Source organism: Anoplophora glabripennis, unplaced genomic scaffold (genome assembly GCF_000390285.2).
Source record: "Anoplophora glabripennis isolate ALB-LARVAE unplaced genomic scaffold, Agla_2.0 scaffold171, whole genome shotgun sequence".
Taxonomy (NCBI): domain Eukaryota; kingdom Metazoa; phylum Arthropoda; class Insecta; order Coleoptera; family Cerambycidae; genus Anoplophora; species Anoplophora glabripennis.
Genome location: NW_019416698.1, coordinates 842,740 through 863,477, shown reverse-complemented (window position 1 = coordinate 863,477; position 20,738 = coordinate 842,740). Strand labels below are relative to the sequence as shown.

The 20,738-nt window shown below is 33.5% G+C and overlaps 3 protein-coding genes across 4 annotated transcripts in view; 2 read left to right on the top strand and 1 right to left on the bottom strand.

Annotated features, from left to right (window-relative positions):
* The window catches only part of LOC108904760 (vasorin), a 60,355-nt gene extending 50,459 nt beyond the window's left edge, over positions 1 to 9,896 (top strand). The window contains exons 3-6 of one of the 2 annotated variants that reach the window (XM_023455256.1): positions 600 to 2,351; positions 4,706 to 5,062; positions 5,124 to 5,346; positions 8,337 to 9,896. In XM_023455256.1, the coding sequence (XP_023311024.1) occupies positions 603 to 2,351; positions 4,706 to 5,062; positions 5,124 to 5,346; positions 8,337 to 8,623 (2,616 nt within the window). In that variant the 5' untranslated portion in view covers positions 600 to 602 and the 3' untranslated portion in view covers positions 8,624 to 9,896. The remainder of the gene's footprint in view (positions 1 to 599; positions 2,352 to 4,705; positions 5,063 to 5,123; positions 5,347 to 8,336) is intronic. The other variant, XM_023455258.1, reaches the window with a different exon arrangement.
* Positions 9,897 to 11,691: 1,795 nt separating this feature from the next.
* LOC108904754 (rab3 GTPase-activating protein catalytic subunit-like) lies at positions 11,692 to 14,130 on the bottom strand. Its single transcript, XM_018707424.1, has 2 exons — positions 12,826 to 14,130; positions 11,692 to 11,889 (listed from the first exon to the last, which is right to left on the bottom strand). Exons 1-2 carry the CDS (start codon positions 14,092 to 14,094, stop codon positions 11,692 to 11,694), a joined length of 1,467 nt encoding a protein of 488 aa, XP_018562940.1. The 5' UTR covers positions 14,095 to 14,130.
* A 672-nt stretch (positions 14,131 to 14,802) lies between these two features.
* Positions 14,803 to 17,713, top strand: LOC108904750 (peptidyl-prolyl cis-trans isomerase, rhodopsin-specific isozyme-like). The gene is made up of 6 exons (XM_018707419.1): positions 14,803 to 14,862; positions 15,205 to 15,409; positions 15,515 to 15,634; positions 15,874 to 15,956; positions 16,004 to 16,143; positions 17,572 to 17,713. Exons 1-6 carry the CDS (start codon positions 14,803 to 14,805, stop codon positions 17,678 to 17,680), a joined length of 717 nt encoding a protein of 238 aa, XP_018562935.1. The 3' UTR covers positions 17,681 to 17,713.
* Positions 17,714 to 20,738: the final 3,025 nt, after the last annotated feature.

Below are 20,738 nucleotides of genomic sequence, written 5' to 3'. Positions count from 1 at the left end.
GAAACAAATACAAAATAAACACGAAAAAGGAAAAGGATATGTTAATTACTAAACGACAGGTAATAAATAATGCAAAAATATCACTTGAAAAAGATTTTAAATTAATCCAGAATGATTTTACTTGAAGAATTACGTATTTCAATGTGTCAATGAATCAATTTTTTCAATTTTTGACCTGCGTTTAGTTTTAGAGGTAACATTGTTATATTTGGATTACGTGCAATATCGAAATCGTTACGTTTTCTATGATATACCCGGAAGCAGTAGACTGCGAACGAAATGTACTTAATTAATCGACTAATAGGTCAATTTGGATGTCAGCAAGGCATCGGGATCAATGTCCAACACGATTTAAATTAAATCATAACGTGCATAGATTCATCGACAAGCGATCTGGACATAGCGGTAAAGAATTATAGATAACGGCAATCAGAAATAAATAAAATGATACGTGACTGAATTTTAATTCAACCTGTAGCTGTTACCGCTTGCTTTCACAAAGGAATCAGTTATCAACTATCTACTTACACTAACGATATATTCTCCTTTATAATATTGAAACGAACGGACTGATCATTTTAACACCCTACTTGTTTCAGGTCATGAAAGAACGCTCCATCCTCAGCGTGCTGTTCTCAGCCGCCCTCATCTCCCTAGCCTCAACGCAATGCCCGTGGCAACGAGAAGTTGTGGAGCTCCAATCGACGTGTTTGTGCTCGTACAACCTCGGTCACGAACTTTCAGTGCAGTGCGACATGGTGGACTGGTCCATTTTGCTAGCGGCCTTGAACAAATACGCCGCCGCTACCCCCTTAGACTTACTCTACGTAAACAATTCCACCATAGGTGAACTCAAAGACAACATCTTAGCTAAATTGAAAGTGCAAAACGTGCAGTTGTCTGGCTGCAAGATCGGTAAAGTGTCCGGTAACGCCTTCAAAGGTCAGGAGCAGCACCTGAAAAACCTGAACCTACAAGACAACGACCTCAGTGAAGTGCCCGTGGAGAGCTTGAAGAAGTTAAGAACTTTGTCGCTCTTAGATGTCTCTCACAACCGGATCACCTCGGTGCCTGCAGGTGCGTTCGAGACCCTCAAGAAGCTAGCCACGTTGAAGCTATCCGATAACAACGCCACCCTGGACGATGAAGCGTTGAGGGGATTGGAGGGCTGTCTTAAAAATTTGAATTTGAAGGGAACCAGGCAACACGAGATGCCCAGAGCGATTCGGGGGATGAAAACTTTAGCTTTCTTGGACATGTCGCAAAATAGCCTTAAGGAACTACCAGGGGAGACTGGAGTGGAAGCTTTCGAAGGACTAGAATCGCTCACGGCACTCAATTTGGAGAGGAACCTGATTCAAAGTCTGAAAGAAAACGCTTTCGCTGGTGTCAGCAAGAGTCTCAGCTCGCTGAGTTTGCTCAATAACTTATTACCTGATTTTCCCACAGCTGCCATGAGCACGCTGTCTGAACTAAGGGTGCTGGACATAGGATTTAACCTTATGACCGAGCTTCCAACGGAAGCGTTCAAAGGGAATCCTTCCATCACACTCCTAGCGTTAGACGGGAATCCTTTAACAACTATACCCTTCGAAGCATTGTCTCACTTGAACAGTACACTAAGAGGACTAAGTCTGGGCGGCAGATTTTTACACTGCGACTGTCGTTTGTCTTGGGTCATCAACTGGATTCGCAACGGCGACCTCCAAGTGACCAGCCGTGAAAGGAATCCTCAGTTCTGTGGAAGCCCGCCCAAGTTTAGAGACAGAGGGTTCTATAGCATCCTACCAGAAGAGTTGTCTTGTCCAGAGAAAAACGTAACGACCACAACTACGACTACCACCACAACCACGACAAAGCCCGTGAAAGAGGAACCAGCGCGCAAACCTGAAGGAATAGGAGTAGCTACAGTAGTGAGCGCAGATCTGGACGATTTGATTGCGACCAACCCTCAAGTGGTACCACCAAACGGAAACCAACCGGCGACGAAGACGTCAACGATAGCAACATCCGTAACATCTTCCACGACTACTAAAATAGCCTCAACTACTTCCAAGACCACCACTCCCACGACCAAAACCAAGACGGTACCGCCAGTGTGGAAGTCGACCCAGCGACCGTCGATGGTGCTGGGGTATCCGTCCAGAAATAAAGGTGATGATGACGGTAAAGTGATTGTAAAGAACGCCTTTAGACAGGACAGTTCGGTTATCATTCAGTGGGGTTCGGAAACCGCTAATATTGTTGGATTCAGGGTTGTTTATAGGTTGTTCGGAGACAAGAGCTTTAAGCAGGGACCTCCATTGGACGCCAGTGAGAGGGAGTTCAAAATAAAGAACGTACCGGCCCAAGTAAGTAATCTACTAATTGAAAATTACAATAAATGTGATTACACGATGAAGATATAAATCAAAAAGAAAAAATTTTAAGACGAAAATTTTGTATAAACATAGATCCGGTAATACTTCGTTTTCAAGATAGAGGGTGTCAAATTTAAAAAAAAAATCGTTTTTTCGTAAAAATTCGATTTTGTTGAAATTTGGCAGTGTTGTTTATGATAGAAAGGGCCTAATTTAACTCTAACTAGATAAAAATTATTAAGTCCACTGGTGCCCCAGGGGCACCTGAACCAATATTTTTGACAAAAAATGTGCGTCACTAACTTTTTTAAAACTTTTATAATATTTTTCGTATTAAGCAACTAAAAATACAACATTTTTGTCCCATGAATTTTTTTCGTATCTTGCTTCCTTTTTGGAGAAAAAAAAATAAAAGACGCTATTGCATAATAAAAAATTAAAACTACCAAGCTGACAAAAACTGGGGTGTACCTGTTATTTTTTTCCATATCAATAGTCTATTCTAGTCTTAGAAATTAATTTTATAACAAGTCATTGACACCGAAATTCACAAACTAAACACAGTGCGTTTAAAAAACAAATTGCAAAGTCGACTACTTATTTGATTAAAAAAAATAATTTCACACACACTCTGTTTACATTAAGAAGAAACATATGTTAAATGGTATCGGATGTATTTGAGATAGTCAATTAATTTTTTTTAATGTCAACTTTTTAAACCGCTTTCATTAGTCATCAGAATCGTAATTTTATACACAAATGTTAGCCAAATGTCGTTCAGTGATCTTTAGAAATTTCTAAATATAATCGAGAGTTATAAAATAACCCGAATTTGGTAAAACTTACGTAATCACAATTATACAGGATGTCCCGTTCATGTTTCAAAAAAACTTGTGTGCAAGTTCTTCATGGAATAGTAATAGGGGTAGTTCATGTAAAGTTTTTTTCTTAGACGCCTTGTTTTCGAGATACAGTGTGTTGAAATTGTTACTTTCCATATGGTTTTCCTTTAATTATCTTTATATCGGTTAAAGATAAAAATGACAAAATTTGTACTCGAGTAAACATCAACTGTGCGTTAAGAATAATGTGCAAACGATTTCTTTCTGAAAAGCAGCGCCGCCGATACAGGTAATTGGAGGGGTACAATCGAAAAAAAATGTTAAAATTCAAAATTTATTACATTTCTAAACGGTTCTGTAAACTTTAATGCATACTACAAAAAAAAGGTATACTTCGAAATTCGAAATTCGGTAGCATGTACCATTTTCGAGAAAAATTAAGTTGCATAGAAGCAAATGGGGGACAATTTCAGCATCTACGGTAATATTTCGAGTTTGCATATTTATTTAATTGTGCAGCTGTTTTGTTCTGTATGTGTCCGAGTCTGTTTCCTAATATTTTTCTGTTTTTATCACTTTTTTAAACATTCATGTCCGTCAACTTTTCAGTTCATTCAACAATTGTTTCTTTTTAATAGATAATAATTAATTACCATTATCCGTTTATTTTGATTTACTTTTTTAAATGTTAGTTTACAAGCTGAAACTTAAAATACATTTTTATTTTTTTTTAGTTAATAAAATGTTTTACTTAAATTGTAAACTGTTTCATGTTATACGCAAGAAATTAAAATTATAGTCTTAAATGCAAATACTGTTGGTAGTTAAATGTCTTCAGTCCTCTTTCAATTTAATAGTATGTGAGCAAAAAAATGCAACTTCATTTTTCTTGAAAATGGTACATGCTACCGAATTTCGACAAATATACCTTTTTTTTTGTAGTATGATTTAGGGTTTACAGAACCGTTTAGAAATGTAATAAATTTTGACTTCTAACATTGACTTTTTTTCAATTGTACCCCTCCAATTACCTGTATCGGCGACACTGCTTTTCAGAAAGAAACCGTTTGCGAATTATTCTAAACGCATAGTTGATATTTATTCGTGTACACATGTTGTCATTTTTATCTTTAACCGATTTAAATATAATTAAAAAACATTACATGAACTACCCCTATTATTTTCCCATGAGGCACTTGCACACAAGTTTTTTTGAAATATGAAATTTTGATTTGGAACTTTCTACATAAAAAACACAGTCATAAAAATTCACACAATTGTTCTTAAAATCGTGATAGGAACAAATTAAATCAAACTTGCATACAATATTGTTTGAAAGTTTGGGAAAATCTACAATTTGCTGGTAATAATTTCAGAATTGTAAAAATAATCACAGTCTAAATGTCGAATTTTTACACAATTTGTTCATATCACGATTTTAGGAACAATTGAATACATTTTTATGACAGCTTTTTTCCTCATTCGAATTTATGATTTTTCCAGGAATGTATCATAGTGTGCGTGGTATCCCTGGCGGAGATCAACGTGACCCCCGAAACCATCCCCTACGGCCAATGCCGCGAGGTGCGCACCGTCTCCTCCGCCTCCTCCAACATGGACAAAATCACCATCGCGGCCAGCGCCGCTATCTGCGGCACCATCGTCGTGGCCGTAATCGTCTTCATAGCCGCCTCCAGGAGGCGATCCAGGAAGTTGCACGAACTCCACCAGCAGAAACTCGGCATGAAACACGGGATACCCATCGCTGGGTTGCCGGTGAACTGTTGCGCGGGGCTTCCCGCTAGTCCTGGCGAACCGCTGTCGTCGCTGGCCACGCTGAACGCCTACAATACCAGCAAGGTAGTCGGAAACGCATGTACCCGGCGTAGATCGCAAATCGTGATAAATATGTATTTTTTAGGATTGGGACCAAGTGTCGGGGTACAGCACGCACAGCCAACGGCCGAGGATGTACACGGTGGACCAACCGCCATCTCTGGAGGAGATGAGGGCCCATTTCGGAGGGAAAGGCAACAAAGCAAGGTCTGTAGCTGATGGGCAATCTCAGCATAGTTTTTCGAACCATTCCGGGAGGTATTTGACAGCCACTGCGTTCCCAAACAACCTTTTGGCTTCTAGGCAAGGTAACAGTAGATTTTCAATGAACACGCACTTTGAGTTTCACGTTAAATGGTAAAACGCTCAGTACGCGGAACGTGGCAAATGTACAGAAAAAAAGTGAGATGGCCAAGTGACTTTTTTGAAAACGTATAGGGTATCTAACTTAAAATGGTTTCTTCGCAACTCTGGGAAAGTATCTGAAATATGTCTTTTCGGTGTTATCTATATGTGATAATTTTTTTTAAACAAAAATTTTATACCAGTAGCGGCTCGTGATCGGTTTGTACGAGGAGGAGTACCGCACTGTTGCAAACTTTTTTATTGATTTTTCGAAAAAAAGTTATACTTGATGAATAGTGTTGCTTCTCTTGGGAAACCATAGTCAGAGACCAAATGTACAGGGTGTTTCAGGATTAAGTCGACAAACTTTAAGGATATTCCTCATAAAAAAAATAAGAAAAAATCATGTATACTTTTTTTTCCAGAGACGCTTAATTTTCGAAATATAGGCCGTTAAAGATTTAAAAAAAAATCGAATTTTTTCTTCTAAATTAAAAATGATGCTGTTTTTTAGATAGAACAGTTTGTTATTGACAAAAAGTGTACATTCACTTTTTTCATAACTCTTATAGTTTCATGGCAAAATTGATTTTTCGGAAGATTTAGGAAAAAAAGTGAATGTACACTTTTTGTCAATAACAAACTGGTCTATCTAAAAACAGCATCATTTTTTATTTACAGTATTATAGTATTATAGTATTATTTTTTTTAAATAATTTTATGAGTCTAAGTCCCCATAACTCCGCCACTGGTTGCTTGCGGGACTTCTACTTGGAAAAATGGTATCTTATAAGAAGATGTGTCATGCCAAATTTGGCTTAAATAGCTTGATTCATTTAGAAGTTATTAAAAAAATTCGAATTTTTTTAAAAATCTTTAATGCCCTATATTTCGAAAATGAAGCGTCTCCGGAAAAAAAATTATACTTGATTTTTTTCTTATTTTTTTTATGAGGAATACCTCCTTAAAGTTTGCCGACTTAATTCTGAAACACCCTGTATAATAAAATATACAGGGCGTCCAAAACATTTTAAAATGTGAAATTTACGCTAAGCAAAGTGCCTTTAATTTTTGGCATTTTGCTTAAGAAAAATATTACATTTTGAAACTTTTTGGACGCCCTATATATTTTATTACGTATCTGATTACTGTTCGTGGCTTCCCAAGATAAGCAAAACTTTTTATTAAAAATAACTTTTTTTTAAAAATCAACAATTAAAAAGTTTACAAGAGTGCGGTACACACTGTATATTGATTAACAAATTATCCTTCTTTTTATAAGCACTATTAGATTACGAATATATCAAGACAAAATGGAATGAATAAAAGAAGAAATATAATAAATAGTTTCCATCGAAGAACACTTCCGCTTCGTTTTTAAAAATACAGGAATAACTCAATTTTTTCTTATTTACTAATAATACTATAATAGACCAGTGCTTAAGCCTTCAAAAATGGTAAAAAGTGAAAAAAAAAATTATAGTAGGATGAAACCCATTGGAAAAGGAAGAGAATATAACAGAAATGAAAAGAAAAATAATTTACGGGCGATCTGAGGTCAGGAAGGGGGTGAGTTTTTTAGGGTAAAAAACGGTTTATCTTGATTTCCGGAAAAAATACAAGTCTTATGGAAAAAAGTTAAATGGCAAAGTTGTAGGTAATAAAAAGACCTACAACTTTTGTATTTACACTTTTTTCACATAACCTCAAAATGTATGTGAAAAATTCAAATAACCAAGTTTTTGGTTTTTTATTTTTATCTTTTACAAACAAATTTTTTTTCACGAAATTTGGTGAAAACCTACCTATTTATGTCCCAACCACGCTGTAATTTTTTTGATTTGAAATATTTATTTTTTCACCTTATTTTTACTTAATATCGAAAAAGCACCCTAATTTTCAATCGAAAATTCTCACGTCAAAATATCTGCTTTTTTAAAAACGTCGGTGGGCTTTTTCTTCGTTGAAATCTCTACTTTCTGATGGTGTAAAAAAATATATACATTACTATGGTAAGTTTTCTCAGGAAATGCAAAGAAACGAAAGAAGATTCTACAACTTTCTCAAAATATTGTAGATGTCTTATTAAATATTAACTTTATTAACTTATTTGGTTGTTAATTATAATAGTATATTTCGACTTGTAATTTTTTTGTTTATCAATGTAACATGGAATCTTACGTTTTTCGAGTAATTAAAGTGTAAATTTTAATAAATAGCTCAAAATTGTACATAATGATTAGAAAAAAATTTTCGGATTCTAGTTCGTTTCTTTGCATTTCCTGAGAAAACTTACCATAGTAATGTATATTTTTTTTACACCATCAGAAAGTAGAGATTTCAACGAAGAAAAAGCCCACCGACGTTTTTAAAAAAGCAGATATTTTGACGTGAGAATTTTCGATTGAAAATTAGGGTGCTTTTTCGATATTAAGTAAAAATAAGGTGAAAAAATAAATATTTCAAATCAAAAAAATTACAGCGTGTTTGGGACATAAATAGGTAAGTTTTCACCAAATTTCGTGAAAAAAAAATTTTTTTGTAAAAGATAAAAATAAAAAACCAAAAACTTGGTTATTTGAATTTTTCACATAAATTTTGAGGTTATGTGAAAAAAGTGTAAATACAAAAGTTGTAGATCTTTTTATTACCTACAACTTTGCCATTTAACTTTTTTCCATAAGACTTTTAGTTTTTCTGGAAATCAAGGGAAACCGTTTTTTACCCTTAAAAACTCACCCCCTACCCCTTCCCGGCTTCAGATCGCCCGTAAATTATTTTTCCTTTCATTTCTGTTATATTCTCTTTCTTTTCCAATGGGTTTCATCGTACTATAATTTTTTTTGGTTTCAAAAATTATCGACCCTGGTCTATAAGAGTTACGAACGAATCCGCCTTAAGTCAGACACCCCGTAGATGTAGACTAACCCGGACTGACACCATCGCTTTTCAGATCTCCGACAATCCAGGCAATCCCTAGCTATGCAATCCGAGAGGATGTCTACCAGAATGGCTCCCCACCACGCCGCCCCCGCCCAATCGGCCGCTTCGTCCACGAGACGTTCCAGACCTAGGTCCAGGTCGCGCGAACACCACCGCCCCAGCAGCAGGTACAGCACGGCGGGATCGACGCACACCCTGAACAATTATTGTGATAACTCGGACAACTGGACCGACCACGACATGGAAATTTATATGGCTCGGAATCCGACCACCAGAAACGGCCTGGTGCCCCTATAAGACGTTGTAGTCGTTGCTCAATGTTAGAACTGAGTTCTCATCATGAAGATATTAGTAGCTACTTCACCTGACATCAAATCTTCGGACCTACACGACGCCAAAAGTATTTAAAAAAAATTCGTTCGTACAATTTACTGATTTAGAAATTTTGGACAATATATTGGCTCGACAGACGCCTTGTAACGCCTTGTATATTCTTTTCATGGGGAAAATGATCGCTAAAAAACTGTGATCTTTTCAAACCAACTATGTTACAAAATATGAAGTCTCTTAAATAATTTAGTATTAAAGTGTCTCATTGAGACAAAGGCTGCTAGCAGCAAGGTGTACACTGTATAGTGGCGTACACAATATTGAAACTGCGAACCCTTCCTGGGATAGTTATTACACTAGTCAAACTGAAGCCTATTCAAAGAAATTCGGTAACATTAAAAAAAAAACTGGTAACACTCACAGAGATCTATTAAATGACGATACGTATTTAATCTTAGATATTAAGGTTTTTACGGTATTTCACTGTTTTTAGAGATACGATAGTCAACTTTTTCCTGTGGAAGCCATGCTGGTGTTTTATATTATTAAATAAAGAAAAAATATTAATCCGGTATGTTGTTTTGACCTTATAAGAAATCAATATGGTGTCCATAAAATAAAACAGTTGATTATCTACCACCTACTATGAGCTAAAAGGGAAATATCATTTAAATGTAATTTGTGAACGTTGAACACGTTTTTAAAAAGAATTTTAATCAAAGGTATAGAAAACGTAAGTCTGAACGAGGTCGATACATAAAAATAATAATAAATAAACATAAATTAAATATAGAAGAATATATAGGTAAACATAGTTTAATACAGTTATAGCACCAATAAATACAAAAAATATATTAAAGTACATAAGAAATACAAATGCAAACAAAATCTTAGAAAGTTATATTTAAAAAAAATGAGCGAACTTTTTTACTCTGAGCTTTTTTGCCAATATCTCAATGAAGATGCGTGTTTTCGAAAAACAGTTTCATATAAAAGTTGCTCAAAATTAAATTTCCTACAAAATTGCTCCCAATAGTTTTCCCGTGAAAATGTGATGTGAAAATTAACGTTTTGGAGAAATTATGGTCAACTCATTTTTAAATAACAAAAGTGAATTAGAGAAAAGAAAATTGCGGAAAATTCTTGGAAAAATTTACATAGTTTTCCGAGGTTTGAATATGTTATAGATTTTCGAGGGTGTACAATAGAATTAATTATGCGCTTTTTAATATTTTCCAGAAAAATCTATTTTCATTGAATTTTTTTTACTTTGAATATTAAAAAATAAAAATTTGTACTATAATGATATTGAAAATTTAAATATGATGACAATAGGAATTTTCTGGAGCTGCAAAGGTATAATAAAAAAAATTATATCAATATAATTTTTTTTATTTATTCATAATTAAAAACAACTTTTTTTATTTATTATTTTTAACAATTTTTTATGAGCTTCCATATCTAGGTTTCTTATGTAAAACTGCTTTAGTGCTGTCGCAAAAATTAAAAAAAAAACATATTTTTCTGGAAAATGTTAAAAAGCGCATAATTAATTGTACGTACACCATCGAAAACCTTATAAAATGACTGAAATTTTCCAAGAAATTTTTTTTTCTCTAATTTACTTCTGTTATTACATTAATTTTCACATAATCTGTACTTCATTTAAAAATATACGGGAAAAATATTGGGAAAATCGAAATTTTTCATGGGTTTCAATTTTGTAAAAAAATTAATTCTGGACAACTTTTATTGGAAACCTTTTTTCGAAAAAATGCATCTTCATTGAGATATTGGCAGTCTTTTGTCAAAAAACGCGAAAAATCATGTGTCAATATGACAAACGCTGTATGTTACATGTGTGACATAATTATGTTTTCTGACCTCAAAACCTACACTTTTCTAAAAATAATCTGAGTAAAAATGTTCGCTTATTCCGTCTTTTTATGTCTAACTTTCCTGGACTTAAAAATAATAATTTTCAAATAATAAGTTCACTTTTGTCAAGAAAAAAAAGTACGGTTATATTTGTACTGTAACTGATGGATATTTCGAAAACCAAAACTAACCTTAATTTTCTTTTTGTTTTTTAATTTATTCGCGCTAATAACAATGATAGGCTATACTGCCAAGAGAGTTTTTTCATCAATGTGTCACTTTAACCTAGTATGTATTAATATTTACAGTCATAGCCGTAGAAGAAACTGTCTCTAATAATATTTGTTTTTTAAATATTACTCAACAGTCATAATTTCGAGGCCACCCTATTATCTTTAACATTTTATTGAATACGTTTGTTTTTGGTAAGAAACCCACCCCACCCCCATCTTGTGTACGCCACTGATCTGCACAGTTATACCACATATTAGTAACATGTGGTTATACAAGAGGTTATACACTTTAGGTTATTCTTACAGGAAAGATTCTACCTAAAGGCCTATGTAAATAATAATTGATAAGAACCACTGAACTTAGTTATTTGTTATGTAGTAAATGTCAAAAGTATGGTCTTATATACTAGATAATTCTTGTGTGCTAACTCATAATTTCTTGCTCAAATTTGAGTTTAGTCTGTAAACCTTTTCCGTGAGGAAGAGAACATTGTAAATATAATAATAAATATGTTTGTGACTAAAAGACAGTCGACGTTTGTTACAAAATATATTTGTACACGTATTTTGTTCTAAACGTTGCTAATATAAGTTTTTGCACGATTTTTACTCCACACTTATTTATTCGATGTAAAAGTTGAACAAAAATATATTCTGTTGTAAATATTTTTACAAGTCAGAAATAAATATATTTAATGTAGTCTTTATATTTGAATATCAGCAGATACAAACCATTTATTCCCAATATATCCTTTTTTCTATTGATATCATGGGAAACAACTACAGCGGACTAATTATTCAATATTTAAGGTATGACATATATTTACTTTGCAGGTAATTAAACTCAATCAATAACTTTCAATAAGTAAATTTTCATGAAAAAAAAATTGTATGAAATACGGAACTTTAAAATTTAATTAAAACTCACCCCGGTATCGGCATGCTCTTCTCCCACCTGTAGCGCATTTCCTGGACAAACTCGTACCAGACGTGGGCGAAAGCTCTAATCCCACCAAGGGACTGCAAAGCGTGCGCTAAAACAATTGATAGTCGCCAGGTGAGGGAGTCGACGATGCACGTTTTGAAGCCTTTGAATTCGTCGTCCAAATTTTTGAACAGCACCTACAGTAAAATAATGCGTAAGTCTGTAGGGTTTACTAAAATTCACAACAGTCTTAGCAACTTAAGTCAGATAATTCTATGGGCGTAGCTAGAATTTTTGCTTGGGATGGGCTTTCGCAATCAGCAACTCGCCGAATAATATTTCAAAAACCTCTGAACACGTTCTGATTTCATTCCAAAAAAAAAGGTCACGCAGTTAGCGATTTACCGATATGCCGATATAATAGACGATATTAGACTTTTTTCCAAGATGGGCCATGCCCCCCCCCCCTGGCTACGCCCATAGCTAAAAGAAATTCTATTCTACTTGACTGTAGGTAAAAAAATAATAAAAAACTATTTATTAGGGAATGTCGTACATCGTGCTACATACAGCGCCATCTACTGTCTGCTATCCGAAATGTGTAAAAGCACTTTCAGAGTTTTACCTGTTTTATTATTTTGAATTCCAAAATTTGACAATAGATTGCAGGTTATTTTGAATTTTATCCTAGATCGATCACATATAACGTCAATTTTTGCTTTTTATATTAAAAAACTATTAAGAATTAATTGTTGTAATAGATATAAATATCAACGTATTGCATAATGAACTCTCAAAAACTACCGTATACGAAAATTTCACGAAATTAGCTCGAAGTTGTCGAAAAATATTTAAAAAAATGTTATTTATTGTTTCAACTTTGAAATCCTACAGCTCCGTTATCAATTTTTGGATTGAGACACATTTTGTCGCGCTGAAATACTACAGCGCCATCTGTTTTCTGTTATCCGAAAGGCGCCACACCACTTGTAGTTTCCTACCCATTTCTCTTTTATTTAGTAAATCACGTATTTCGAATTACTTCTTTGCAATAAAATACTTAATTACATCACGTTAAATATTAAATTTTTATCACTGTCTGTCTTTAAGTGAAGCAAAATTTTTCTACTTACGTTTTCCTGGTTCCTCTTCTCAGAAGGTTCCCTTTCATCTTTTCCTCCATAAGGAAAGTTCGAGCTCTCATCGGCATCAGGGAACAAAAAGTACAGCAACGAAACAAATACAGAATCTGTAATCGGTTGAGTTCCTTTTCGATTAAAACCCAGGGAGCTTCTAGCGGCTCTACTTAACAACCCGGAAATATTCGGAACGGAGGGTTCAGTCAGCACATCAAGTGGATTATTTTCCGGCACAGAAACGGCAGTAAAATCTCCAAGCACATCAAACACTGTTGAATTATTGTTTAGATTTTGTAAGAACTCGGACAAACATTCTCCGAGCAAACAAAGCGGTTCGTTGGTGATTTTAGTGGTACAAGACCACTTGGGAGCAACCATCGGATCAAAATCTGAGTAATTTTCACTGCCAATAAGTAAGTGTTCAGAAAAGTGATTCCATGTAGCTTTCAAAATAAGTGCCTTGATAGGATCGATTGTCACCCCGAACGGTAGTATGAATAAGATTTCCACATCAAAATTATCACCACTGAGAAAATCTTGTTTCCAAATGAAGTTGCCAAAATCCGTTAACGTGTAAGATTGTTGCACAGACACTAAAATATCGTCGATGGTACAAGGCGACATTATTTTCGTTTTAAATAGATCTAAAAGTCCTGTAAGGTACTGACAATGTGGAGGGCCTCTTTTTAAATGTACCATTTCGAAATTTGTTCTGATTCCATCACCCTCGTATACTCCCAAAAAACATCTCTGCCATTTTTCTCTAATCTGAACAAAGATCGGCACCTCACAATTTAAATTACTCGCAACTACATACGCTGAGCTTAAAAGTATTTTAATTTTGCTCTCGGAGGTAACACCAACATTATTAAAAGGCGAGAGAACTATAAATTCATTTATACCATACCAGGTTGATAAACAAGATGCATCCGTGGTATTGTTTTCATCGTACAACTGAAAATCGTACAAGGAATCAATAGGATTCTTATTTTGCTTCTCTTCGTTCACATCGCTGCTTTCTGAGGAATCCGGAGTCTCCACTTTCTTCCTGTGCAGGCTTAGAATGAAATCAAAGTCTGCAAAACTGACCTTTTCGTTTCTTATATCCCATATGTTTTGTGTTTCGACTGCAGGTTCGTTTTTAAGATCCTCCGTTTTCCACTGATTAATCACCTCTTCCAAACGAGCTATAAATATTTCCCACTCCGAAGCTGTGGTGAAATCCTGATGATAAAATTCAGAATCGTCTATTTCTTCGTTCATTTTGAAAGCACTTTTGTTGACAAATACTACAGACTTAACCTATATTTACACATTAATTTTGACGTTTGTAACATTTACCATAAGCGCTGACATCTGTTGAGGAGTTATTTACTACTTCGTTATACACAGTTTACTGCTACAGGTTGCTATTTTATTCATACTGTCAAGTTGGGGTATTATGACACAGATGGCGAATATAAAACTAATTGTTTAAAACAAGCATTTAGATATTCAAATTAAATACATTTTGAAGATTTTTCATTCCCGTTATTATTAGAAATAATAAGAAAACAAAAATATTTGTATATTAAAATGGTGAACATGAAGGTAGTTGCCACTATTAATATTTTTCTTTGGTTTTTATAAATTGTATTCAAAATGTTCGTTGATTATAAATAATTGGATTGTTTTGTGTTAATTGTGATTAATTTGAACACTGAAGGGAAGTTGGAACTAATTTTGTGAATTGTTAATTAAAGAACTATAAAATAATTTTATGTCTACCGGATAACAAACGTTTTTCTCGTATTTTGTGGTTGTTTTTTAAAAAATTTCGTTTTAATTGGCGCCAGATAGTGCGGAAATGGTTTGTTATATGGCGCAATTACAGCCGACTAATTGAATTACAAAGAAAAGAGATCTAAAAATCGATACAGCCGTTCGTACGTATAACAATCGTGTGAATAACCATAAAATCCTCCTGAAAAAATGTATTTAAATAATCCTTATGGTGTTCTTGTGATTCTCCTGATAGCGAGCTGCGGTGAGGTGAGTGAAAAACATTTACATGAAGATTATATGGTATCTTTTACGTTCGAATTACGGCCGCAGTGGGCTATAAATTTAATTTCCAATTATTAAGATGAATTGCCTCATAAAAGACGAGAAAAACGAAAATAATAGCCGGGTACAAGGTATTTTTAGAAGCAACATGTGTATCGGGATGGTTAAAATTAGAAGTGGATCGTACTTAAATGGAGAAAAATATTCTTAATTGCTGAAGGCAGAACCATTTACAAAAATATGGTGTTTCATATTTGAACTGAAACCAAAATTTTATGTTAATTCTCCAAAATTAAATTGTTGTCATTCCTTTGTGTTTTATTTTAGTTCTCTGAATATAAAGTAACTGACCAGATATATTTCGACGTCAGTATTGAAAACAAATACGTGGGAACAATTATTCTTGGCCTGTTCGGAGAAGTAGCTCCAGTAACTTGTGAAAATTTTAAACAAATCGCCATTAAAGGGATAGAGGGGAAGAGATACGATGGAACCAAATTCCATACAGCTATCGAAAGGATTATGATTCAAGGTGAGCAAATAATATGACACTAGAATATTTGAGATAACAAAAAACTTGTTCTCCCATAGAAATTAAAGAATTTCTATGCGACTGAACCAATATTTTTTTTTTTAGGTGGTGATATTGTTAACAACGATGGTTCAGGTTCAATAAGCATTTACGGAGAATATTTTGATGACGAAAACTTTGACATAGAACCAGAATCTAGTGGTTTACTTATGATGGCTAACAATGGTAAGTTATACTGAGCGATTCTAAAATATTTAGATCCAAGTAGTAATCTATTTTGGACCTCAAGATTCTGCCATATAAGTTGGGTACAGGTTAAAAGTAAATTTAAAGCAAAGGAACAGAAATTACGACTAAAAATTAAAAAATGCCAAAGCTGTATAACTAATAAAAGCAATATACCTACCTAGTAACAGTTTTTTAATCTTTTTGTATTAAAATGTGAGGAATTGAAACTTTTTCAGGGCCCAACACCAATGGTTGCCAATTTCTCATAACCACCATGCCAGTTCCTTGGTTATACGGAAAGAACGTGGTCTTTGGAAAAGTATTCTGATTTTATTTTATTTACAACGAATAACAATAGTTTTGTAGGTTCTTAAAGGTGCAGATGTCGTCCACAAAATAGAACATTTAAAAACTGATGTAGAAGATCACATTTTAAAAAGTGTAAATATAATAGAGTCCGGATTGATCGAGACCAAACCTTTTTATGAAACAACAAAAAATTACGAGTAAGAAATTTTTAAAAAGAAATAGAGGATTAAATTCAGTGATTTTGTGACAAAAATACTAATAGCGAACGGACTGTGCCATCCATACAGGATGTTTCTAAAATAGGATTCCAAACTTCTGCTGCGTTCACAACTCATTAAAATAATCCAAAAAGTTCCTATTAACATGTGCCCTAAAACGCACCCTTAGGAGGAAGTTGTATGGCCTTAAAAGGGCTCAAACAAAACTGTTTTTTTTTCTGTTATTGACAAAACGGTCGCAAATAAATAGAAAAAAATTTATGGGTCTTACATAACTTTTTACGTTAAATAACATACTCTACTCCGTTTTTCGACATGCAAATCATATGCGTCCCATTTAGGTTGGTAAAGGGGGTTTTCGGCCCGTAATTTTTTTATTTCAATTTTTTTACAATTTTCTCTACAGATTTATAAAATCTTAACAATTTTACGTAAAAAATATTATCTTTGTCCAAATCGATATTTCCAATTGTTTTCGAGTAAATTGAGTTTGAAAATTACTCTGCTCTTTAAGTTATTAGGCCAAAAATTACAAAAATCTGTTTACCATGGCAAATAAAAGACTGACGTTGCCACAACGCTTAACAATTTAAGTTATTGATAAACTGTCAATTGAGCTTTGCAGTGTTTAATTAGTAAAAGTGGTGAGTGGAAAATTTAAGTTTGACCCCTTTTAAGAGCATATAACTTCCAAAGGGTGCGTTTTAGGGCACATGTAAATAGGAACTTTTTGGCTTATTTTAATGAGTTATAAACGCAGCAGAAGTTTGGAACCCTATTTTAGAAACACCCTGTATAAAAGACAGATTTTAAAAGTAGAACTATAATACTATAAAACGTTTCTGATAGAATGCTGCGAAATAGGTGAAAAATTCCTCCAGCGCATCCAAAATTTTGCAAAATAGTGTACCAAAAATTTCAAATTGCAATTGTGCCAAAACTAATGGTCCGACAGCGCCTGCTTTGTGCACACTTAAAGAACAATTTAAAAAATGTCGGGGTAATGAATTAAAAAAAAAAAGAATTTCCGATCTTTCCGGGTTTTCTTCTTTTCTAATTATCCCATCGGATCGATCGACGTCTCGTTTTATCCTTATGTCGATTCTCTACAAATTCAGATTGCTTCGTTGGTTTAGGTTTTATAAGCAAAAACCTAGAAAAAAAATGCGTTTTTGCATAAAAATGTTTATAAAAAAATTAATTAATGGTAAATTGAAGTAGGAAACATATAAGCATATATCTGCAGACTGTCTTTTGTATGAAGCACATTGATATTTTTGATTTGACATTGATTTTGATTGATGCATGATATTGCACAGTCCGTTTGCTACCAATATTTTTGTCACAAACAAAACCTCTATTAATTGCCCTAAAATTGAGGATCTTTTGAAATCGTTTTTTTTTTAGATTGACACTTTGGGCATGGATAAAAGCCGGATGGTTTCCACTTGGGTTTTCATTTGCAGTACTAGGAATTTTTCAATACATTCTCATGCAACTCAACAAATTCGATTAATTCTTATACATTTAAAAAACCTCACATTTTTGTTGTGATCTTATTATAAGATTGTCATGGATTTTAAATTTAAATATACTGAAAAATAACCACTGATTCCTTTTCACACCTTGTATATTATGACCATTTACTCCTATAGCAATTTTCGTTAAAGGAAGGCATCAAAACAAATTTTCACTTACATAAGTTGTGCCTGATCGAATGTACGCGTTGCCGCGAGTATTTTCATAAGAATTTAAGGTATCCGAACGCAATAAAAGATAAGGTAAATAAAGCAGTTAATGCTCCAAGAGATATTCCTGAACCCGAACCCGACCGAGATGGATATATCAAAGGGGAGCAGAAGGCCAGAAATGAAACCAACCAAATTATATGTGATAAATATTTATATTTTATAATTAAACAGAGTTTAACTGGCTGTATGAGTTTATAAATACAGACATGGTTTAATAACATTACCAGTTAAAAATATTTTGTACATTCATCCAGAAATAAAAAACATTTCAAGTACTTACATTTACGCGATATCGTTTAAAAATCTTACATGTTTACAAACAATATTATTCCTCTTTAGGTTTTTCTTCTCCAATTTAGACACGAATAGGAGCCTGTTCACTGGTGATTTCTTTCTTTACATAAATAAGGGGAAAGGGAGTTTGTACTAGGGGAGGGGGAGGGAAGGGTCTAAGCATACATCGATAACTAATAATAATGATAGTAATAATAATAAAAACAGTCTCATGGTACATAGTGATAGGTATGTACATAGAATGTGACCATGCTGCATTAAATGGACAACATCTAGGATAACATTACAATGACCTTTACGTACTAGAAGATTCTTTATTTACAGGGTGTGTAAAGCTAGCAGTTACTGGCATCCATTGGACACAACGATATTTTTTTAACACAGCAAACGAATATGTGGGTGTTATCGTACACTTAGCTAATATAATACAGGGTCCTAATAGTAATTTCTTTTTCTTTAAATATATATAACTACACAGCGTGCTCCTGGCTGGCCTGGCAGCCTGTTACAGCTGATGTATCACAGTATGCGTCATTGCCCCGATCCATTTGCCACGAGGTGCTCCGTTTTGATTTCGTTTGTTTTACTTTCGTCGGAGGGAACGTCTCGGCAGACTTTTGAGTTTGCCGCGGGTTCTGTAGAGGAGAGCGCAATAATTGGGGCCAGAATATTATACAGGATGCTTGATTAAGAATGAGACTTGGCTTACGTTAATGGGAGAGTACAAAATAGGGCGATTAAGCGAAATATACCTTGAAAGAAATGTTAAAAAGTTCAAAATGGAATATTTTGGAAACTATTTCATCAATCAGCTACAATTTTTATACTTACAAAAATAACACATATTTTGTGTTTATCGGTAAAGAGTCCTAAATACACAGTACCAAAAGTATTGAAAACTTATTTATTTTTTAATAAAACTAAGTACTTACTAATTGAAAGCAGTAAAAAGTAGTAGTTTTCGGGAAACCCACGATTTTTTGCTCAGTGTATGTTAAAGAGGAACACCAACTTGTTTTGTAAAATTTGAAGAGGCTAATTAATTTAGGAACAAGAGGAATTCGAAATCAATATAAAGGGTCTTTTGGAAAAATGCACCACAAATTCAGAAGCTGATCCTGAGAATCTTATATTTCGAAATCTTACCCACATCTTTTCCAGAAAACAATGTAAAGTATTGATATTTGGTATAAGTAAGTTTTTGAGGTGATTAGTTGCTATCCATCTGCCAGAGGTCGCTATTTACGACCTTTCCCGATTACTTTTTATTACATAGCTGTTTTATGGTTAACATTGGTCGATGTATGTTGTCGATAGGTATTATAATATGTCATATGCACTGTAAAGAACTTGAAATCTTACTTGTACCAAATTTTAATACCTACTTTTTGTTTTTTTTTTGGAAATAATTTGGTTAAAATTTGATTTAAAATTTTGACGTCTATAGGACAAATGTTCTTATTTCTTCATATTCCAGCAACCATAAATTTGTAGCTCCTTTTTCCACATCACCCTGTATATGATTCTAAAAATAGTTGTTCGGTTATTGACACTCTGATAGCTGCATTTTTGACAGAATAAATAATTTTTTTCTCAATGGTTAAATTAATTTCCTTAATTACCTACTAGCCTGCTATTTTACAAAAGTTAGCCTCATTTAAGACACATTATGTGAAAAACAACAGCCTAGCGCGCTATGAATATATAGAGTGAGTGAGACCTTCAGTTTAAGTTTCAAGGTCAATCAAAGTTAACTTGAAAATATTAAAGAAACATCCTATTTTTTATGCCAGCAATAGTTCTTTGAAAAGCTTCATTTAAAATTTTCAAGTTGTGCTTGATTTAACCTTTTTTTCAAACTTAAGCTCAATGTTAAATTCAAGGTTACCATCAGCATATTAATTTACTGATATCCTACAATTTTTATATTAAACTTTTTTTTATTTGGGCTCGAATTTTTCTGGGACACCGTGTATAAATATACACCGCCCTAGGGCAAATTTAAAATGCATTATCATGGAAATATAATAGGAAGTTATTACAAATTACCTCTTTTAACGCCAATGTAAATTAAAGAACATCAAACATTTGTTTGTGATTTACTAGCTAGTCACTAGCTATATATAAAAATACGAATTGAGTAGTAGCACATTAAAGCTAAATGTATCACGGGTATTATAGGATAATAATGCCTTCAGGAAGTGTCAGGGGTATATTAATTAAGATAAAAATATAAGTAACTAAATACGGTTTAAACATTAAAATATACAAAGAAATTAAATAAATCTTCAAGTTAATATCCCGATTAATATGAAAAGGCATTGGTATTTTGAAAATTATTTGCGTTTTAACTGGTATATCAGTTTTATTTGAAACTAAATTTTCATTACTATTTTTTTATTTTCGGAATTGTCAATTTATGAAGCACAAAGAAGCTTCATAGGAATCTCTACCAATGAAACACCAATTTAATACCATTTTTAAAATTTTCGTCCTAGAAAAACATTCCTACCTTTTAAATTTTCAACT